Source organism: Aethalodelphis obliquidens, unplaced genomic scaffold, assembly GCF_003676395.1.
Source record: "Aethalodelphis obliquidens isolate GAN/ISIS:26980383/991018 unplaced genomic scaffold, ASM367639v1 scaffold114, whole genome shotgun sequence".
Classification (NCBI taxonomy): Eukaryota; Metazoa; Chordata; class Mammalia; order Artiodactyla; family Delphinidae; genus Aethalodelphis; species Aethalodelphis obliquidens.
Window position 1 is genome coordinate 2,152,620 of NW_020838058.1, and position 12,930 is coordinate 2,165,549.

Sequence of the window (12,930 nt, forward strand, 5' to 3'; positions counted from 1 at the left end):
TTGTGAATCACTATGTTGTACACCTGTAACTTATACAATATTGTATATCAACTATACTTCAATTAAATTTTTTTAATTAAAAATTGTTAAAATAAATATCTCATCATAAACTGCTAAGTATTACAAAGAAAAATACAGCAGGCTATATAGGAGGCTGCAAGAGAATAAATTGGGGCACTTACTCTATTCTGGGGTTGAGGTTACCCTGAGAAAGTGACATTTAAGCTAGGGTTTATGGAATTGACTGAGTGGTTGACTTGGGAAGAGGCAGAAAGAGCGTGGCCTAGGTAGAGGGAGGGTGCGTGAGGGCCACGAGGGGGCACGTGGAGAGTGAGGCGTAGTGCCACTTTAGGGACGGGTTATCAGACAGCAGGGAAGCTTCAAAGATGAATCTGCCTGACAGAGATGGAGTGCAGGCTAGATGACCCCAGGAGCTCCACTCTCCTTTGATTTCAGGGGAAAAAATCAGGAATTAGTTGGAGGAACCAGAGGGGCACAGGAGACAAAAAGAAATGACTGGTTGGGTGGCTAGGCACAATTGGAACATTGCATTCTACCCCAGCAACATTTCTGGGAACCTCAGATAATGCTCTTAGGATGGCCTTCTAGAACGGTAACCTGTAAGGGTAAACGTCAGTGTGTCTTCTATGCCTGAGCTACAGATGTGAACCTTTCCTTTTGGATTGCTGCGAGAATTTCATGAGCAATAGCCAGCTAGGGGGCCTAGTAATGTGTCGTGATCATGTGTTTCCCTGAGTTATTTTAAACAAGAGTGTGTATGTGCTATCCTCTTGGCAAAAGCAGAGGGTTTGGAGGTAGGATAAATGAGGTAGGTCGAAGAGTAATTGCCAGAAATGGGGCTGTGGCTACAGAGGAGCTAAGTGGGAGAGCAATATTTGACGGTCCATTGTCGCTGTGCCTACTGATCTGCGAGGGGAGAGGAGGAGGACAAAGGAGACCAGGGTTGGACACTGATCATGAAAGAAGTGTGAGTGAGCCAGGGAGCGCTCTCGAAGCGCGAGGGCGGGAGGCGTCTACCCCGGGTCCCTGGCGCTGAAAAAGGGGCGCGAGGAGGCGGTGCGGGCCCCGCCCCCTCCCCGGGCGGGCGCGGGCGCGGGCGCGAGACGCTGTGCGGCGGCAGCAGCGGGCGCGAGCGGCAGCTGTTAGGCCACCTAGGTCCAAGCTGCACTTGCCGCCTCGTTGAGGACGAGGAGGCGGCAGGAGCAGTGACGGTGTCGCTGAAGAGCCGGACTGCCGGCACGCAGAGCTGACCGGCCTGGCCCCCGCGGCCCTCTCCCGCCTCTCTCCCATTGTGTTGGGTAAGGTGCCGGTGCGGGGGCAGCGAGAGTGGCTTAGCGGCCGGAGGACGCGGGAGGTCAGAAGGTGGGAGGCCCGGGGGCAGAGGAAGAGAAGGAGGTCTGGGTGAGCCCCCGGGGGCAGTTGCACCTTGGGAAAGGGGCCTAGGCGCCGCGGGGTCGGAGTTGGGGGGTGGGTAGGTGACGGTGGAGGGGGGCGTTGCTGAGTAATCAAGAGCAGCTGCCAAAGCCCGGCAGAGAGGCGCAGGGCTCTGTGGGGAGCGGGTGTGGCTCAGTGCGCATGCGCCACAACCGCTGGTTCTCAGAGCTGGGGGCGAGGTGAGACAACCTGGGTCCGAGGTAGTTGGAACTATGCGTGACATATCACTTTCTGGGTCCCCGATGCTAACAGTACCCCTATCATGGAGATGCCAGCATTCCCAGCCTCCTAAGGAAGCTTCTTTTCCCTGTACCCTGCTCACTTAATGTCACTCAAACCTTACCTATTCGTCTCCAGGAGGTCTACTCAGGGAGTGGCCTGTGGACAGTGCCAAATTGCTATCTAGTGTGCCTTCGGGCTCATAGCCCCAGAGCTGTCGTTGTGAGGAGTGAAAGGTTGGAGGTGAAATTCCACATTGGACCCTTCTAGTTGCATGTAGGATATAAATATGGGCATAAATGTAGGAATATGCATGACAGCTGTGGCATGACAGCTGTGGCATTTGCACTCAGAGTATGGATGTAGCTGATAACTTGTTAGCTCTACAAAATGAATCCAGTGCGTCAGAGGGCTTCCCTGCTATGGAACCCTCCCGCATCCCCAGCCCCACACATCAGGTTGTATTGGAAACAATCTACACCATTTAAGGTAGAGGGTCTCAAAATCCAATCGTTTCTTATTTGTATTGTTTTTACGTAGATTAAAGAAAGCCCCACCCAGTTCTCCAGTGCAGTATTTCCAAATATTGTTCCAGGAATCAACAGCGAGTTGAAGAGCCTCAACCGATGTGTTACCATAAGATGGGCTTTCCCCACAGCTCTAACTATGGCTCCTCGCCTGTGCAGATTGCCACCAGGGCCACTCTCACCCACTGCCTAGCCCTCCCCTGTTTCTCTTCCCCCACCCTTAGCCCTGCAGTACACATCCCTCTCAAAACTTGCTCCCAAACAATCTGCACTATGGATTTGAGCATCATTCTACCCATGGCAACCGAACTGGTGTTGCCAGTTTGCTTTTCTTTCTCTTCATTATCACACTAAAGTGTACTATTTTCGAAGGTTCAACCTCCTTCTTATCATTGTACTGCCTCCTCCCTCACCTCCATCCCCACCCCCAAGCATCCCCAACTAAATACAGTAATTTTAATAAGCCTGTGTGGGTGCAGACACAGCAAATTCAGAAAGTTTCAAGTGTGTTGAAGAACAAAGAAAGCTAGGGAGTATCAGTTATATCAGTTTCTAATTCATCTTACTGTCCAAGACGTAGACCCTAATTGGGGAAAAAAGTGAATAAACTATCCTTAGAGAATGATTGTTACTCTGTTTTGGGGAGTGGGGTAGGAAAGGGGAATGGCATCTCTGGGATATTTGAATCATTTAAAGCCAGATCTTTCTCTGAATAGGATCAAAATTAGAATAAACATTTTAGTCCAAATCATAACCTGATATGGGATCCTTAAAGGATGCATAAGGGAGTTGACTTTCCTATTAAATGTACTTAGGTTTATCAAAGAATTCCTTTGCCTACTTAATGCTATCTTCTTTTAGGTTTTGATTTAAATTTGGCATATTTTGGGGGACAAAAAAATTGTCTGGTTTGCTTTTGTACTGTGCTAGTTCTTTTTAATTTAAGTATGTACTAAAGGATATCACACTCAAATGAGGATGATGATGATGATGCTGATGGGGATGCCAGCAGCCACTGTAAACATAATGTGGAGATAATTATTCTGCTCTTGTTTTTGGTGGGAGTGGAAAAGTTTATATATTTATTTTTTAAATGTGAAGGGAAATGAAGGGAAACTGGAGCATTTCCACTGGCTTTCAACAGGTGGAATTCCTGTTAAGTCCCATCTAGAAAGTGATCCAAATAAGTCCATAACTTCTGCTCTTTAGTCACCTTGTAAATAATAATATTTGGATATCTTACAGAACTGTGGATCTGTTGTACCTGTGCATCAATTCAGAGGCATTAGTTCTGGGTACTTACCTAATTAATAAACAAATATTTATTGATTATCCATATGGAGGACTCTGGTGCTGCATGAAGGGGCTTCAAAGACACATACAAACAAGGGCCTTATGATCCAGGAATTTAGAATTTGGTTGTGCAGGAAAAAAATATTTTGTTAACAAAATAAGACAGTATAATGATACTATTTCAACTGTAAACTATGAGATCTGAAGCTTATATGTGAATTTATAAACTCCTTGAGGGTAAGACCTTGCCTTAAACATGTATGATTTCCAACAAGGTCTACATTCAGTGGGTGCTCAAGCGATGAAGCTTTGCAAAGTAGATTAGGTAGGGAGAAACTAGAGGCAGGGAGAGAAGAGCCAGGAAGCTTTCACGGTAGATTAGATACAAGGAGATGTGGACCAAAATGAGGATGGTAGCAGAAGACTGGAAAAGGATATTGCAAAGAAAAATCATCAGGATTTAGTGACTGAAAGCAAGGAGACAAGCCTAACTGTATTCATTTTTACCTCCAGCAAATAAATGGGAGTTGGAGACAGCAGAGGAAAGTGTAGGGTCACCTTAGTAAGGACACAGCACACAATAGGCACTCAACTGTTTTCTCAAGCATCAATTGCAGGATTGGACAAGAAGACCCTTAAGGTCCCTCCAATGCTGAGATTCTGTAGTATATGCAAATGCTCAAAACTGTTGGGGAACAAGGCATTCTCAGATATGGAAGAAAGAGAAAAGGAAGAATTGTTATCCTCCCACTGGCAGGTGCTTTCTGAGAAAGGTTAATATTGAGTCACAAGGCCCCCACCGTGAATGAAAGGAGATGGAGAGCGAGAGGAACAAAAATCCCAAACTAAAAATTTCAATAAGTGCTTACAAATCTTTGCAAACTTCATAAGTTGTTTCCTCCCAAATCCTATGAGTTAAGTAGGGCAGGCATTACCAGCTCTATTTTTATATAGGAATAAACACAGCAAGATTAAGGGACCTGTCCAAGTTCATAAAATCAATGAATGGGAAAGCAGTGATGAAGACTGTCCTGATTGCTGCCAGCCCAGTGCACTTGACACTGAACTGCATTGTTCTTCCCTGGTATAGACCCTATGCACCCAGAAGTTATGTGCGCACATGACCAAATAGGGGATGCACGAGCAACAGCAGCAATATCTCAGATAGTTATTAATACTTCATTATTCCTGGAGCCGAGTATTTGGTTTCCATATTTACTCAGTTCTTGACCCTTCATTTGCATTTATCCGCAGCAGCTGGGAAAGTAGAGTTAGCCATTTAATAATATGGACACCTGTTTGCTAGGAACTTAAGGAAGTTCACTTGGCATGGGCACGTAATACTGTCAATATTGTGCCCAAGTTTGTACTTCCTTCAAGTGAGAGTTCAAGAGTTCTGCTCTGTAAAATTATCCTACAGACCAATATAAAAAAGAAGTGTGCTAACACTTGGTTCATCTCCATTTAAAGAAATGTTTGGTACTTGAGCTAGTTCCAAAGACAGCAATTTGAGAGCAGAAGAAAAAACAGGACAAAAATCAGGAATTGTAGGAAACTTGAGAATTTTTTTAGAATAGATATAGACCAAGAAGGAGGATAAAACCTATCAGTTTAGAAGACATTATTTAAATTCATAATTACTGATTTAGATCTCTAATGAATCCCTTATTATATGCTTTTTCTACATTTGAAAAAAATAACATGAGATTGTTAAGCAGCAGAGATTTCTTAAAAGCTTCTTTATTCCTCAGTAAGAAAGAACACTCAGCAAATCTAGGAACTGTTTTTTTCTTTTTAGACCAGTACTCTTGATGCTGCTGAAATAAGACACTTGCCATAATTAACTATAATTATAAATGAAGTCGTGTTTGAATTTAATAAATCCAGTTAAATGCTAAAACCTGTGTTCTAGACAGATGACTGAAATTAATGAGTAAAATAATTAGCCAAGATTATATATTGTAAACAAGGAGTCCCCAAACATATTTTTTCTTCTCTGATCTTGTGGAATCAGTTGCAGAGACACCCTCAAGGCTGAGTGCATTAATAACTTTCTTAGAGATGGGAACATTGGTAGGTAGAAAGGTAAGGAGTTTCATCTCTGACTTAGAATTTCAACATATCTTAGACTCCTCTGTGCTTTCTCTTTCCTGAATATCATCTATTGTGAATATCATCTACTTTCTTTGATTTACTTTTACTTTGAATGGAAAGCTCAATAGAGAGACTATAAAACTTTAAAAAATCATATAAAATACACTCAAGTTAGGACAAGTTAAAGTCCATGCAATAAAATTATTTTGTCCATGTTAGGTATTTGTAGTATTTGAACTCGCAAGTATATTTGTGAAAAGCATCCTCTGTAGGTAAGTTGAGGTTGGTCTGGTTTTTTTTTTTCCTGACTTGAGTATATTTATATATAGATAGCCTTAACTTTATTTTAGATAAATTTTTATAAATAATATTTCCCAATCTGTTTTTTAGAACCCTAAAAAGAAAGAATATAGCAACAACAAGAAAAAGACTAAGATTGTGACAAAGACCCAACTGGGTAGGTTTACATTTTATTCTCAACTAGGTAGGTATATATGTTATATGTTTTTATTTGATCATTGTTGATTTCCCACAATGGACCTCGTTTGAAAGAACCTAACAAAATCTAGTACAAGGTAGTTGTTCAGTAAACATTTGATCTTTTTATTTTAAGATGCATTCTAGGTATTTCATGTATAGAATGTGGAGGTAACAAGAAGGATACTGTATAATTATTAGCTCTTTAGAGTTTACAGTATGTTTTCATTGGTGTTATTATGGAATTAGAACCTAAATCCAGAAATTAATAAGCTATTCAAGATTTTCTTCTTCAATGATAGCTGTTATAATGATACCAATCAACAGTCATCAACTTGAGTGCCATTGTTCCATGAAGGAAAGATTATGGAAGATCTTTTACTTGTGAGGGTATCCATATCAATTCAAGTATAATGGGGCAAATGCCTGAAGAAACCTGATCTTTTTCTCTTTTCCAAGTTCTGGGGTCCAATGTAACCCTAACCAAACTTCTACTAACAGAATCAAGATTCCAGCTTACACAGCTTTCTCTCCTCAACGGTTCTTGGCTCCATCAGGAACAGACTTCAGACCCCTCTAATCAATTTCATACTCTTTGCCTCTTGTTTGGAACTGTCCAAACCAGAAGCTAATACGTTACACATTTGAGTAGCATTCCTGTTCTAGGCTTTCTCCCCTAGAATAGGGTCAGAACTGAACCAGATTACAGCACCATCTGCTAGTCCATTTATGCATGGCATTCAGCCATTTTCCTGGCACAGGCAAGATACTTCAGAAAAACAAGACATATTTTCTCCCTTATGGAAAAAGAGTTTTATTCCTTCTGCTGTACTATATCATTTAATGAGCATGAATTAAGAGAAGTTAAGTAATAAGGCCTTGTAATTCAGAGAAATTTACTATGAAGTTGATTTCAGTTTCAGGTTTAACTGTTTCCCCTTCTACTTTTTCTTTTATTTTCAGGTTCTCTTGGTTATAAACTCTTCTCCATCTGGTGCTACAACAATGAGTGGGAAATCCCTGCTCTTAAAGGTCATTCTCTTGGGTGATGGTGGAGTTGGGAAAAGCTCGCTCATGAACCGTTATGTAACCAATAAATTTGACTCCCAGGCTTTTCACACCATAGGGGTAGAGTTCTTAAATCGAGATCTGGAGGTAGATGGACGTTTTGTAACTCTCCAGATCTGGGACACTGCAGGGCAGGAACGCTTCAAGAGCCTTAGGACACCCTTCTACAGGGGAGCAGACTGCTGCCTCTTGACTTTCAGCGTGGATGACCGGCAGAGCTTTGAGAACCTTGGTAATTGGCAGAAAGAATTCATCTACTACGCAGATGTGAAAGACCCTGAGCACTTCCCCTTTGTAGTTCTGGGTAACAAAGTAGACAAAGAGGATAGGCAAGTGACTACTGAGGAGGCACAGGCCTGGTGCATGGAGAATGGAGATTACCCTTATCTAGAAACAAGTGCCAAAGATGATACTAATGTGACAGTAGCCTTTGAAGAAGCTGTCAGGCAGGTGTTAGCTGTAGAGGAACAGCTGGAGCATTGCATGTTAGGTCACACTATTGACTTGAACAGTGGTTCCAAAGCAGGATCTTCATGCTGTTAAAAGTGGGAAGCCTTTTAAAAGTGTGCCCCAACTGGTCAGTCAGTAGTGTAAGAGTAACTGTGCCCCTCTAAGACTGCACACACATACAAAAGGGTAAGAGATAAGGTTATGATTGTCAATCAGAGCCTTTCAAATTGAAGTTGTAGAGCAATTAAAAAAAAAAGCTTTATCAAGCCAAGTGTATTTTGCGTGATTTCTGCTATTTCCTTCTTGTGTGTTTCAGGACATTTCAGAAAGCTTTAGTTCTGAAAGATTTAGATATTTTTCAAATCACAGTTTAAACTTAGAACCCAGCCGCATGAAGGAGTTAAAGAGCTACAGCTATCCCTTAAAGCATTCCATTAATCAACTAACAAATGTCACCATCAACTCTTGCCAAGCAGTTTCTGACATGTCTGCCAAAGGGGAAAAAAAATAAGACTCTGAGTCGTATTACATTAATGATTATTATGCAAACTAGGATGTCCTTATCTTGAATTATAAAGAGGTTGTAATGATTAGGAATGCAAAAGTATAATGACGTACACTGCCTTGTTTAAATCCTTATGTATGGTTTGCTCCCATCTGAGCTTTTCAAAAAATACCATCTCAATAAGAGATACACTAATGACAATGGAGATTTATTATACTCTTTGTGTTTGAAGTAACAGGGTCCTAGTGAATGGATTATGTTTAAATATGCCAACCACCCTTGCAAATAAAAGGTTGGTCTGCTTTCACTTCATAAGTCTACTTTTGCTGCACAGGGATGTTGCTTCTCTGACAACCTCTTATCAATTTAGCAATGCTGCTTAGTATATGGCTTTGGATGCAGTGCACTCTGCTCATAATTTTGATGGTCCTTTGGTCCACCATACTGTGCTCTCAGAGAAGCCTTCAGAACAGGTTGGAGGATACTGGGCTTTTCTCCTAAGGTTCCATAACTCGAATATTTATTGTAGAAGAAGGAACTGATTTCTTGTATGCACTGTATGTTGAGCTGGCCAAACTAGGACGTTGAAAGTAACAAGAGAACATACTCTAACCCAGCATTAGAATGAATTTAAGAGAGTTGTCCAACAATAGAATGGACTGCCTTAATAGTGAACCCCCTTCTAGGGAAAATATTCAAGATGCTGGATGACCATCTGTTAAAATATCATAAAAATAATTTCTGTACTGGCTAGATGTTTGGTTTAAGGTCCCTTCCAGCTCTGAGTTCTAGGAATCTGCGAGCTACAAACTACGTTTCAGTGCCATGCTTTAGTTAGATATATCTTAAGGCAACAGCTAAGACTATGGAAAGGGACTTTAAAATTTCTCAAACTACTCTGGGATCAGCATTTAACAGCAACTACATAGCTCTTTCTTTTGCTTTTGCACTATGGCAGGAAAAGTTCTTGAGCTCTGAGTAATCATTATGTGCCCAGTATAAACATCCTGAAGATACCATATTAAAATACAAAAACAGTTTGTCAAATTTTGATTACCATGACTGCCAGCTATATACTATATTATTAATATGCAGCTAGTTCTTGTCAGTTGATATATTTGTCCTGCATAGATTTTAATCTATACTTTTACAACATCTATGATAAAAACAGTGACCCAAGGTAGTGAGAGACAGTTAGAAATGACCCCAAAAGAGACCTAGGTTGGGAAGGGGACAGGAGCTTTCACAGGAATATAGCCTAGAACTCTCCATTGTAGCCACATATGGAATCAGCCTTACATGTGGGACCTTATGTGCTTTAAGAGCTCTGGGACTTTTTGGCCACATTGATAAGTGGAAGATGATATTTTAACCCAGTAATGCTCAATATTTCCAATTTAAATATAGTCCAGACCCCATTGTCCAACTAATTTTGATGCCAGAAGTCAAAGCCAGAACTGGGACCCCATAGCTCTTAAGTATTGGTCTCTATCCTGCCTATGCCTATAGCCAGCCACACTGGTTTCCAAGTTCTATGATCATTTTGCTACAATCATGTTAGGGTGAAAATATGTATGTCGGAACTATTAAATGCTAATTGTTTTTAAGTGCATGAGACCTGGGGCCTTCTCTTTCTACTTGCACTCTGCTTATAATAGTTTCTATTTGTAGATCTCAGGCCTTCATAAAGACCTCCATCCACTCACAAAAGTACTTGTCACTATTAGAATGGCATGTGATCATTTAAGTAAAGAAATTACTTAGGTATCCCATTCATAGGCCTCCTGTCCATACAAGACAAGTGTTAGGTCATTTGAAGCCCCTTTCCTCTTAGCCATACCAATTTTTTTTTCTGCCATATCACTACACAATATCTTAATGAAAGCACTTAAGTGACAAAAAATAGTGGCATTTTGGTGAGTAATACTCAGTGGGTTGTGGACATATAGTTTGGGTAAGATAAAAAAAAACCACCAAAGGCTGAAATCTGTGAGTACAAGAAACTGTGCATATAGGCTTAGAAATTGTGTACTCTAGAATGTGCAGTGCAATATTTTCAGTAGGTGTTTTTTTTTTAATGAACACTAGATTTTTTTGGAACAAGATATTTCTAATTGGAACTATATTGTTTTTCAATGGTCCATTAAAACATCATACAGAATATCTATTTAATTTATTTACATGTGTTGGGCCAACATTCAGGGGGCCTCAGATTCCATATGTCTTCAGTGGATTGATGAATTTCAGGTTAATTTGTGCCTGCCTCAGCCATCTCTACTTTACCCTGAGGTATTCCACAATCCTCTTGTTGCAGGTGCTGCTAAAAACTCAAAATTGTGTATCAGATATTTTGTTTCAACTGTAAAAATATCATCTGTGTTAAAGTGAATAAAAAGTGCATTTTGAATAACCAGTATACAATGTTTGTGCTTCTTTTCTCCCTTTCCCTTTTTGAGCAACTGGTGGGTGTGACAGAGAGTATTTATCAATCAAGTCACTCTTTCAGGCTGCCCTACATGTGGTTCTGGATCATTTTTTCACATGGTACTCCAAGCAGCCACTACCTACTGATCAGACAGATACCGTTCTACTGATTGGGAAACAAACTCAAAAGATTAAGGTGGGGAAGTTCCCTTTATTTTATGCCATTTTTTAAATACATGAAGAGTATTGGGACTAGAACTTGGATCTTGACTCTCCACTTTATTTCTTCATTGTAATTTAAAATTAGACCATCACAAAATATAAACAGAATATACATATTCCCTTTATTTTCTTGACTGGAATACTGTCCAGATCTTAGGAAAACATGAGCAAAACAAATCAGAAAGCAAAGGATAATTTTGTTAAATATTCTTTTCTGTTGCTTTTCACATATTGGACTTTAAAGAGACTTGGATTAGCATCGAACGGCTTGAATATACAGTACATAGTGGTGACTTTTAAATTACAGACAAAAGTCTCTCCACAGCACATGATTACATTACAGTGATTCCATCTGTCACAGATTTAGCCCTCTTCTCCCCTCCCTCTATTTTTGCCTATTGGAACTTCAGGCAGTCGAAATCACAGCGGGTAAAAAACAGAATTTTTTTACCACATGTACTGTTTCCATTGCTAAGGATAATCATTTAACAAGTTATCAGATCAACCTCAACTACAGCACCTGAAATCCTTTTGATTAGGCTATAATGATGTAACTTTTAAGCAAAAAGGTCATAGGTTTATAAGCTCTTAAAAAGGATTTGCTCAGCCAAAACTGATACTTTAAAAGCAGAAAACTAACTTTCTGTCTTTGCAGGTTTTCTACCTGATTCATAGCCCAGTAGGAAATCTCTTTCTCTTTATGTCTCAAGAAATAGTATAGTGGGAGGCGGGGGCGGGATTGAATGAAGACAGTCAAAAAGTTCAAACTTCCAGTTATAAGATAAATAAGTCATAGGGATGTAATGTATAGCATGATAAATATAATTAACTCTGATGTATGTTATATATGAAAGCTGTAAAGAGAGCAAATCCTAAGAATGAGAGAGAGAGAAAAGAAAGAAGAAGAAAGAAAGAGAAAGAAAGAAAGAAGGAAAGAAAGAGAGAAAGAAAGGAAGGAAGGAAAAGAAATAGTATAGATTCTCATATTTTGGAAATAGTTTGGCTATGGTTCTTCCCGGAAGTGGAAGGTGTGGAATAGATGGTTTCTCCTCAATTCTATAATTAAATTTTTGAAACACACTGGAAAAGTGAAGCACCAATCTGAGTAATTTCAGTCTGGGAGTGGCATCTCTACTTTCATTTGAATTACCTGTAGTAGTTCTAAGTGCAATATATATATTTTTTTACCTCAGTGATCCAGATAATCATTTCACTTTTTTACCCCCTTGCTATGGAGATGTAGGATTCATTACCGCAGAGTGCTTTTCTTACACTTGATTTTAGGGCAGATAAACTGATACATTTTTTGATAAAATATTCATATATGTGTATGTTTTTTTCCAAACTGGTCTCTTTTTCCCCCCAGCTTTATTGAAGTATAATTGACAAATAAAAATTGTATATATTTAAGGTGTTCAACTTGATGATTTGATACATGTGTACACTGTGAAATAATCACCACAATCAAGCTAATTAATATATCCATCACCATTCAGAGTTACCTTTTTTTTTGCTGTCTTTTTAATTTCCTCAAGTTAAAATCACCAATAAAGCCCCCATTCTTTACTCTTTTCTCTTTAGGAGAAGGAAAGGATAATGATAGAAACTAGGCATAAAGAATGAAAGTAAAGTTATTAAATTATTAAATGTCCCCTTATTGGTATGTTTGCAAAAACTGGTAAGCAAAGATCTGGCTTTTATTTTGCTGATGGAGGTGGTGATGTTTGTGTGAGGATTGGTGTGGGCTTTTTTTTTTAAAGGGGGTGAAGGTTTATTTAGTGCTTTCCCAGCTAGAATAAGCATCTTCGAGGCTCAAGATATAAAGGAATTATCACCTTTAGTCATATAGGAACTGTTGCAGTGATCTGTGTGTCTTCATAAATCACTTTGTCTTCTCCAAGGCAACACAGAGAATTTTGGTTCAGCCATATTTAAGTGCATTTTTAAATGGTGGGTTCTGTGAGTACAAGTAAGTGTATTTTTGAGCAATCTGTTAATTCCTTTCATGCTTTATGAATTATGGGTAAATGTGTAATGAGTCTTACCATAGCACTCCTGAATTTTAGCCAGACATGCCAAGCTGTGCTTCTTCTACTTAATTGATTGATGAAAAGGAATTCAGAAACGTTGCCTTGATGAAAGAAATGCTAGCTGTATTGATTAGAGTTAAAATACAAATCATGCCTTCCTGTGGTG

At 39.7% G+C, this 12,930-nt stretch overlaps 1 protein-coding gene across 1 annotated transcript; it reads left to right on the forward strand.

The window, feature by feature from the left end:
* The first annotated feature begins 1,096 nt into the window (after positions 1-1,096).
* On the forward strand, positions 1,097-10,509 carry RAB9B (RAB9B, member RAS oncogene family). The gene is made up of 3 exons (XM_027097527.1): positions 1,097-1,319; positions 5,979-6,045; positions 7,029-10,509. The coding sequence occupies exon 3, from the start codon at positions 7,071-7,073 to the stop codon at positions 7,674-7,676; it is 606 nt and encodes a 201-aa protein (XP_026953328.1). The 5' UTR covers positions 1,097-1,319; positions 5,979-6,045; positions 7,029-7,070; the 3' UTR covers positions 7,677-10,509.
* The last annotated feature ends 2,421 nt before the right edge of the window (positions 10,510-12,930 follow it).

Bases quoted from the DNA above. Each gene is read 5' to 3' on its own strand.
- RAB9B (XM_027097527.1), top strand. From the start codon at position 7,071: ATGAGTGGGAAATCCCTGCTCTTAAAGGTCATTCTCTTGGGTGATGGT.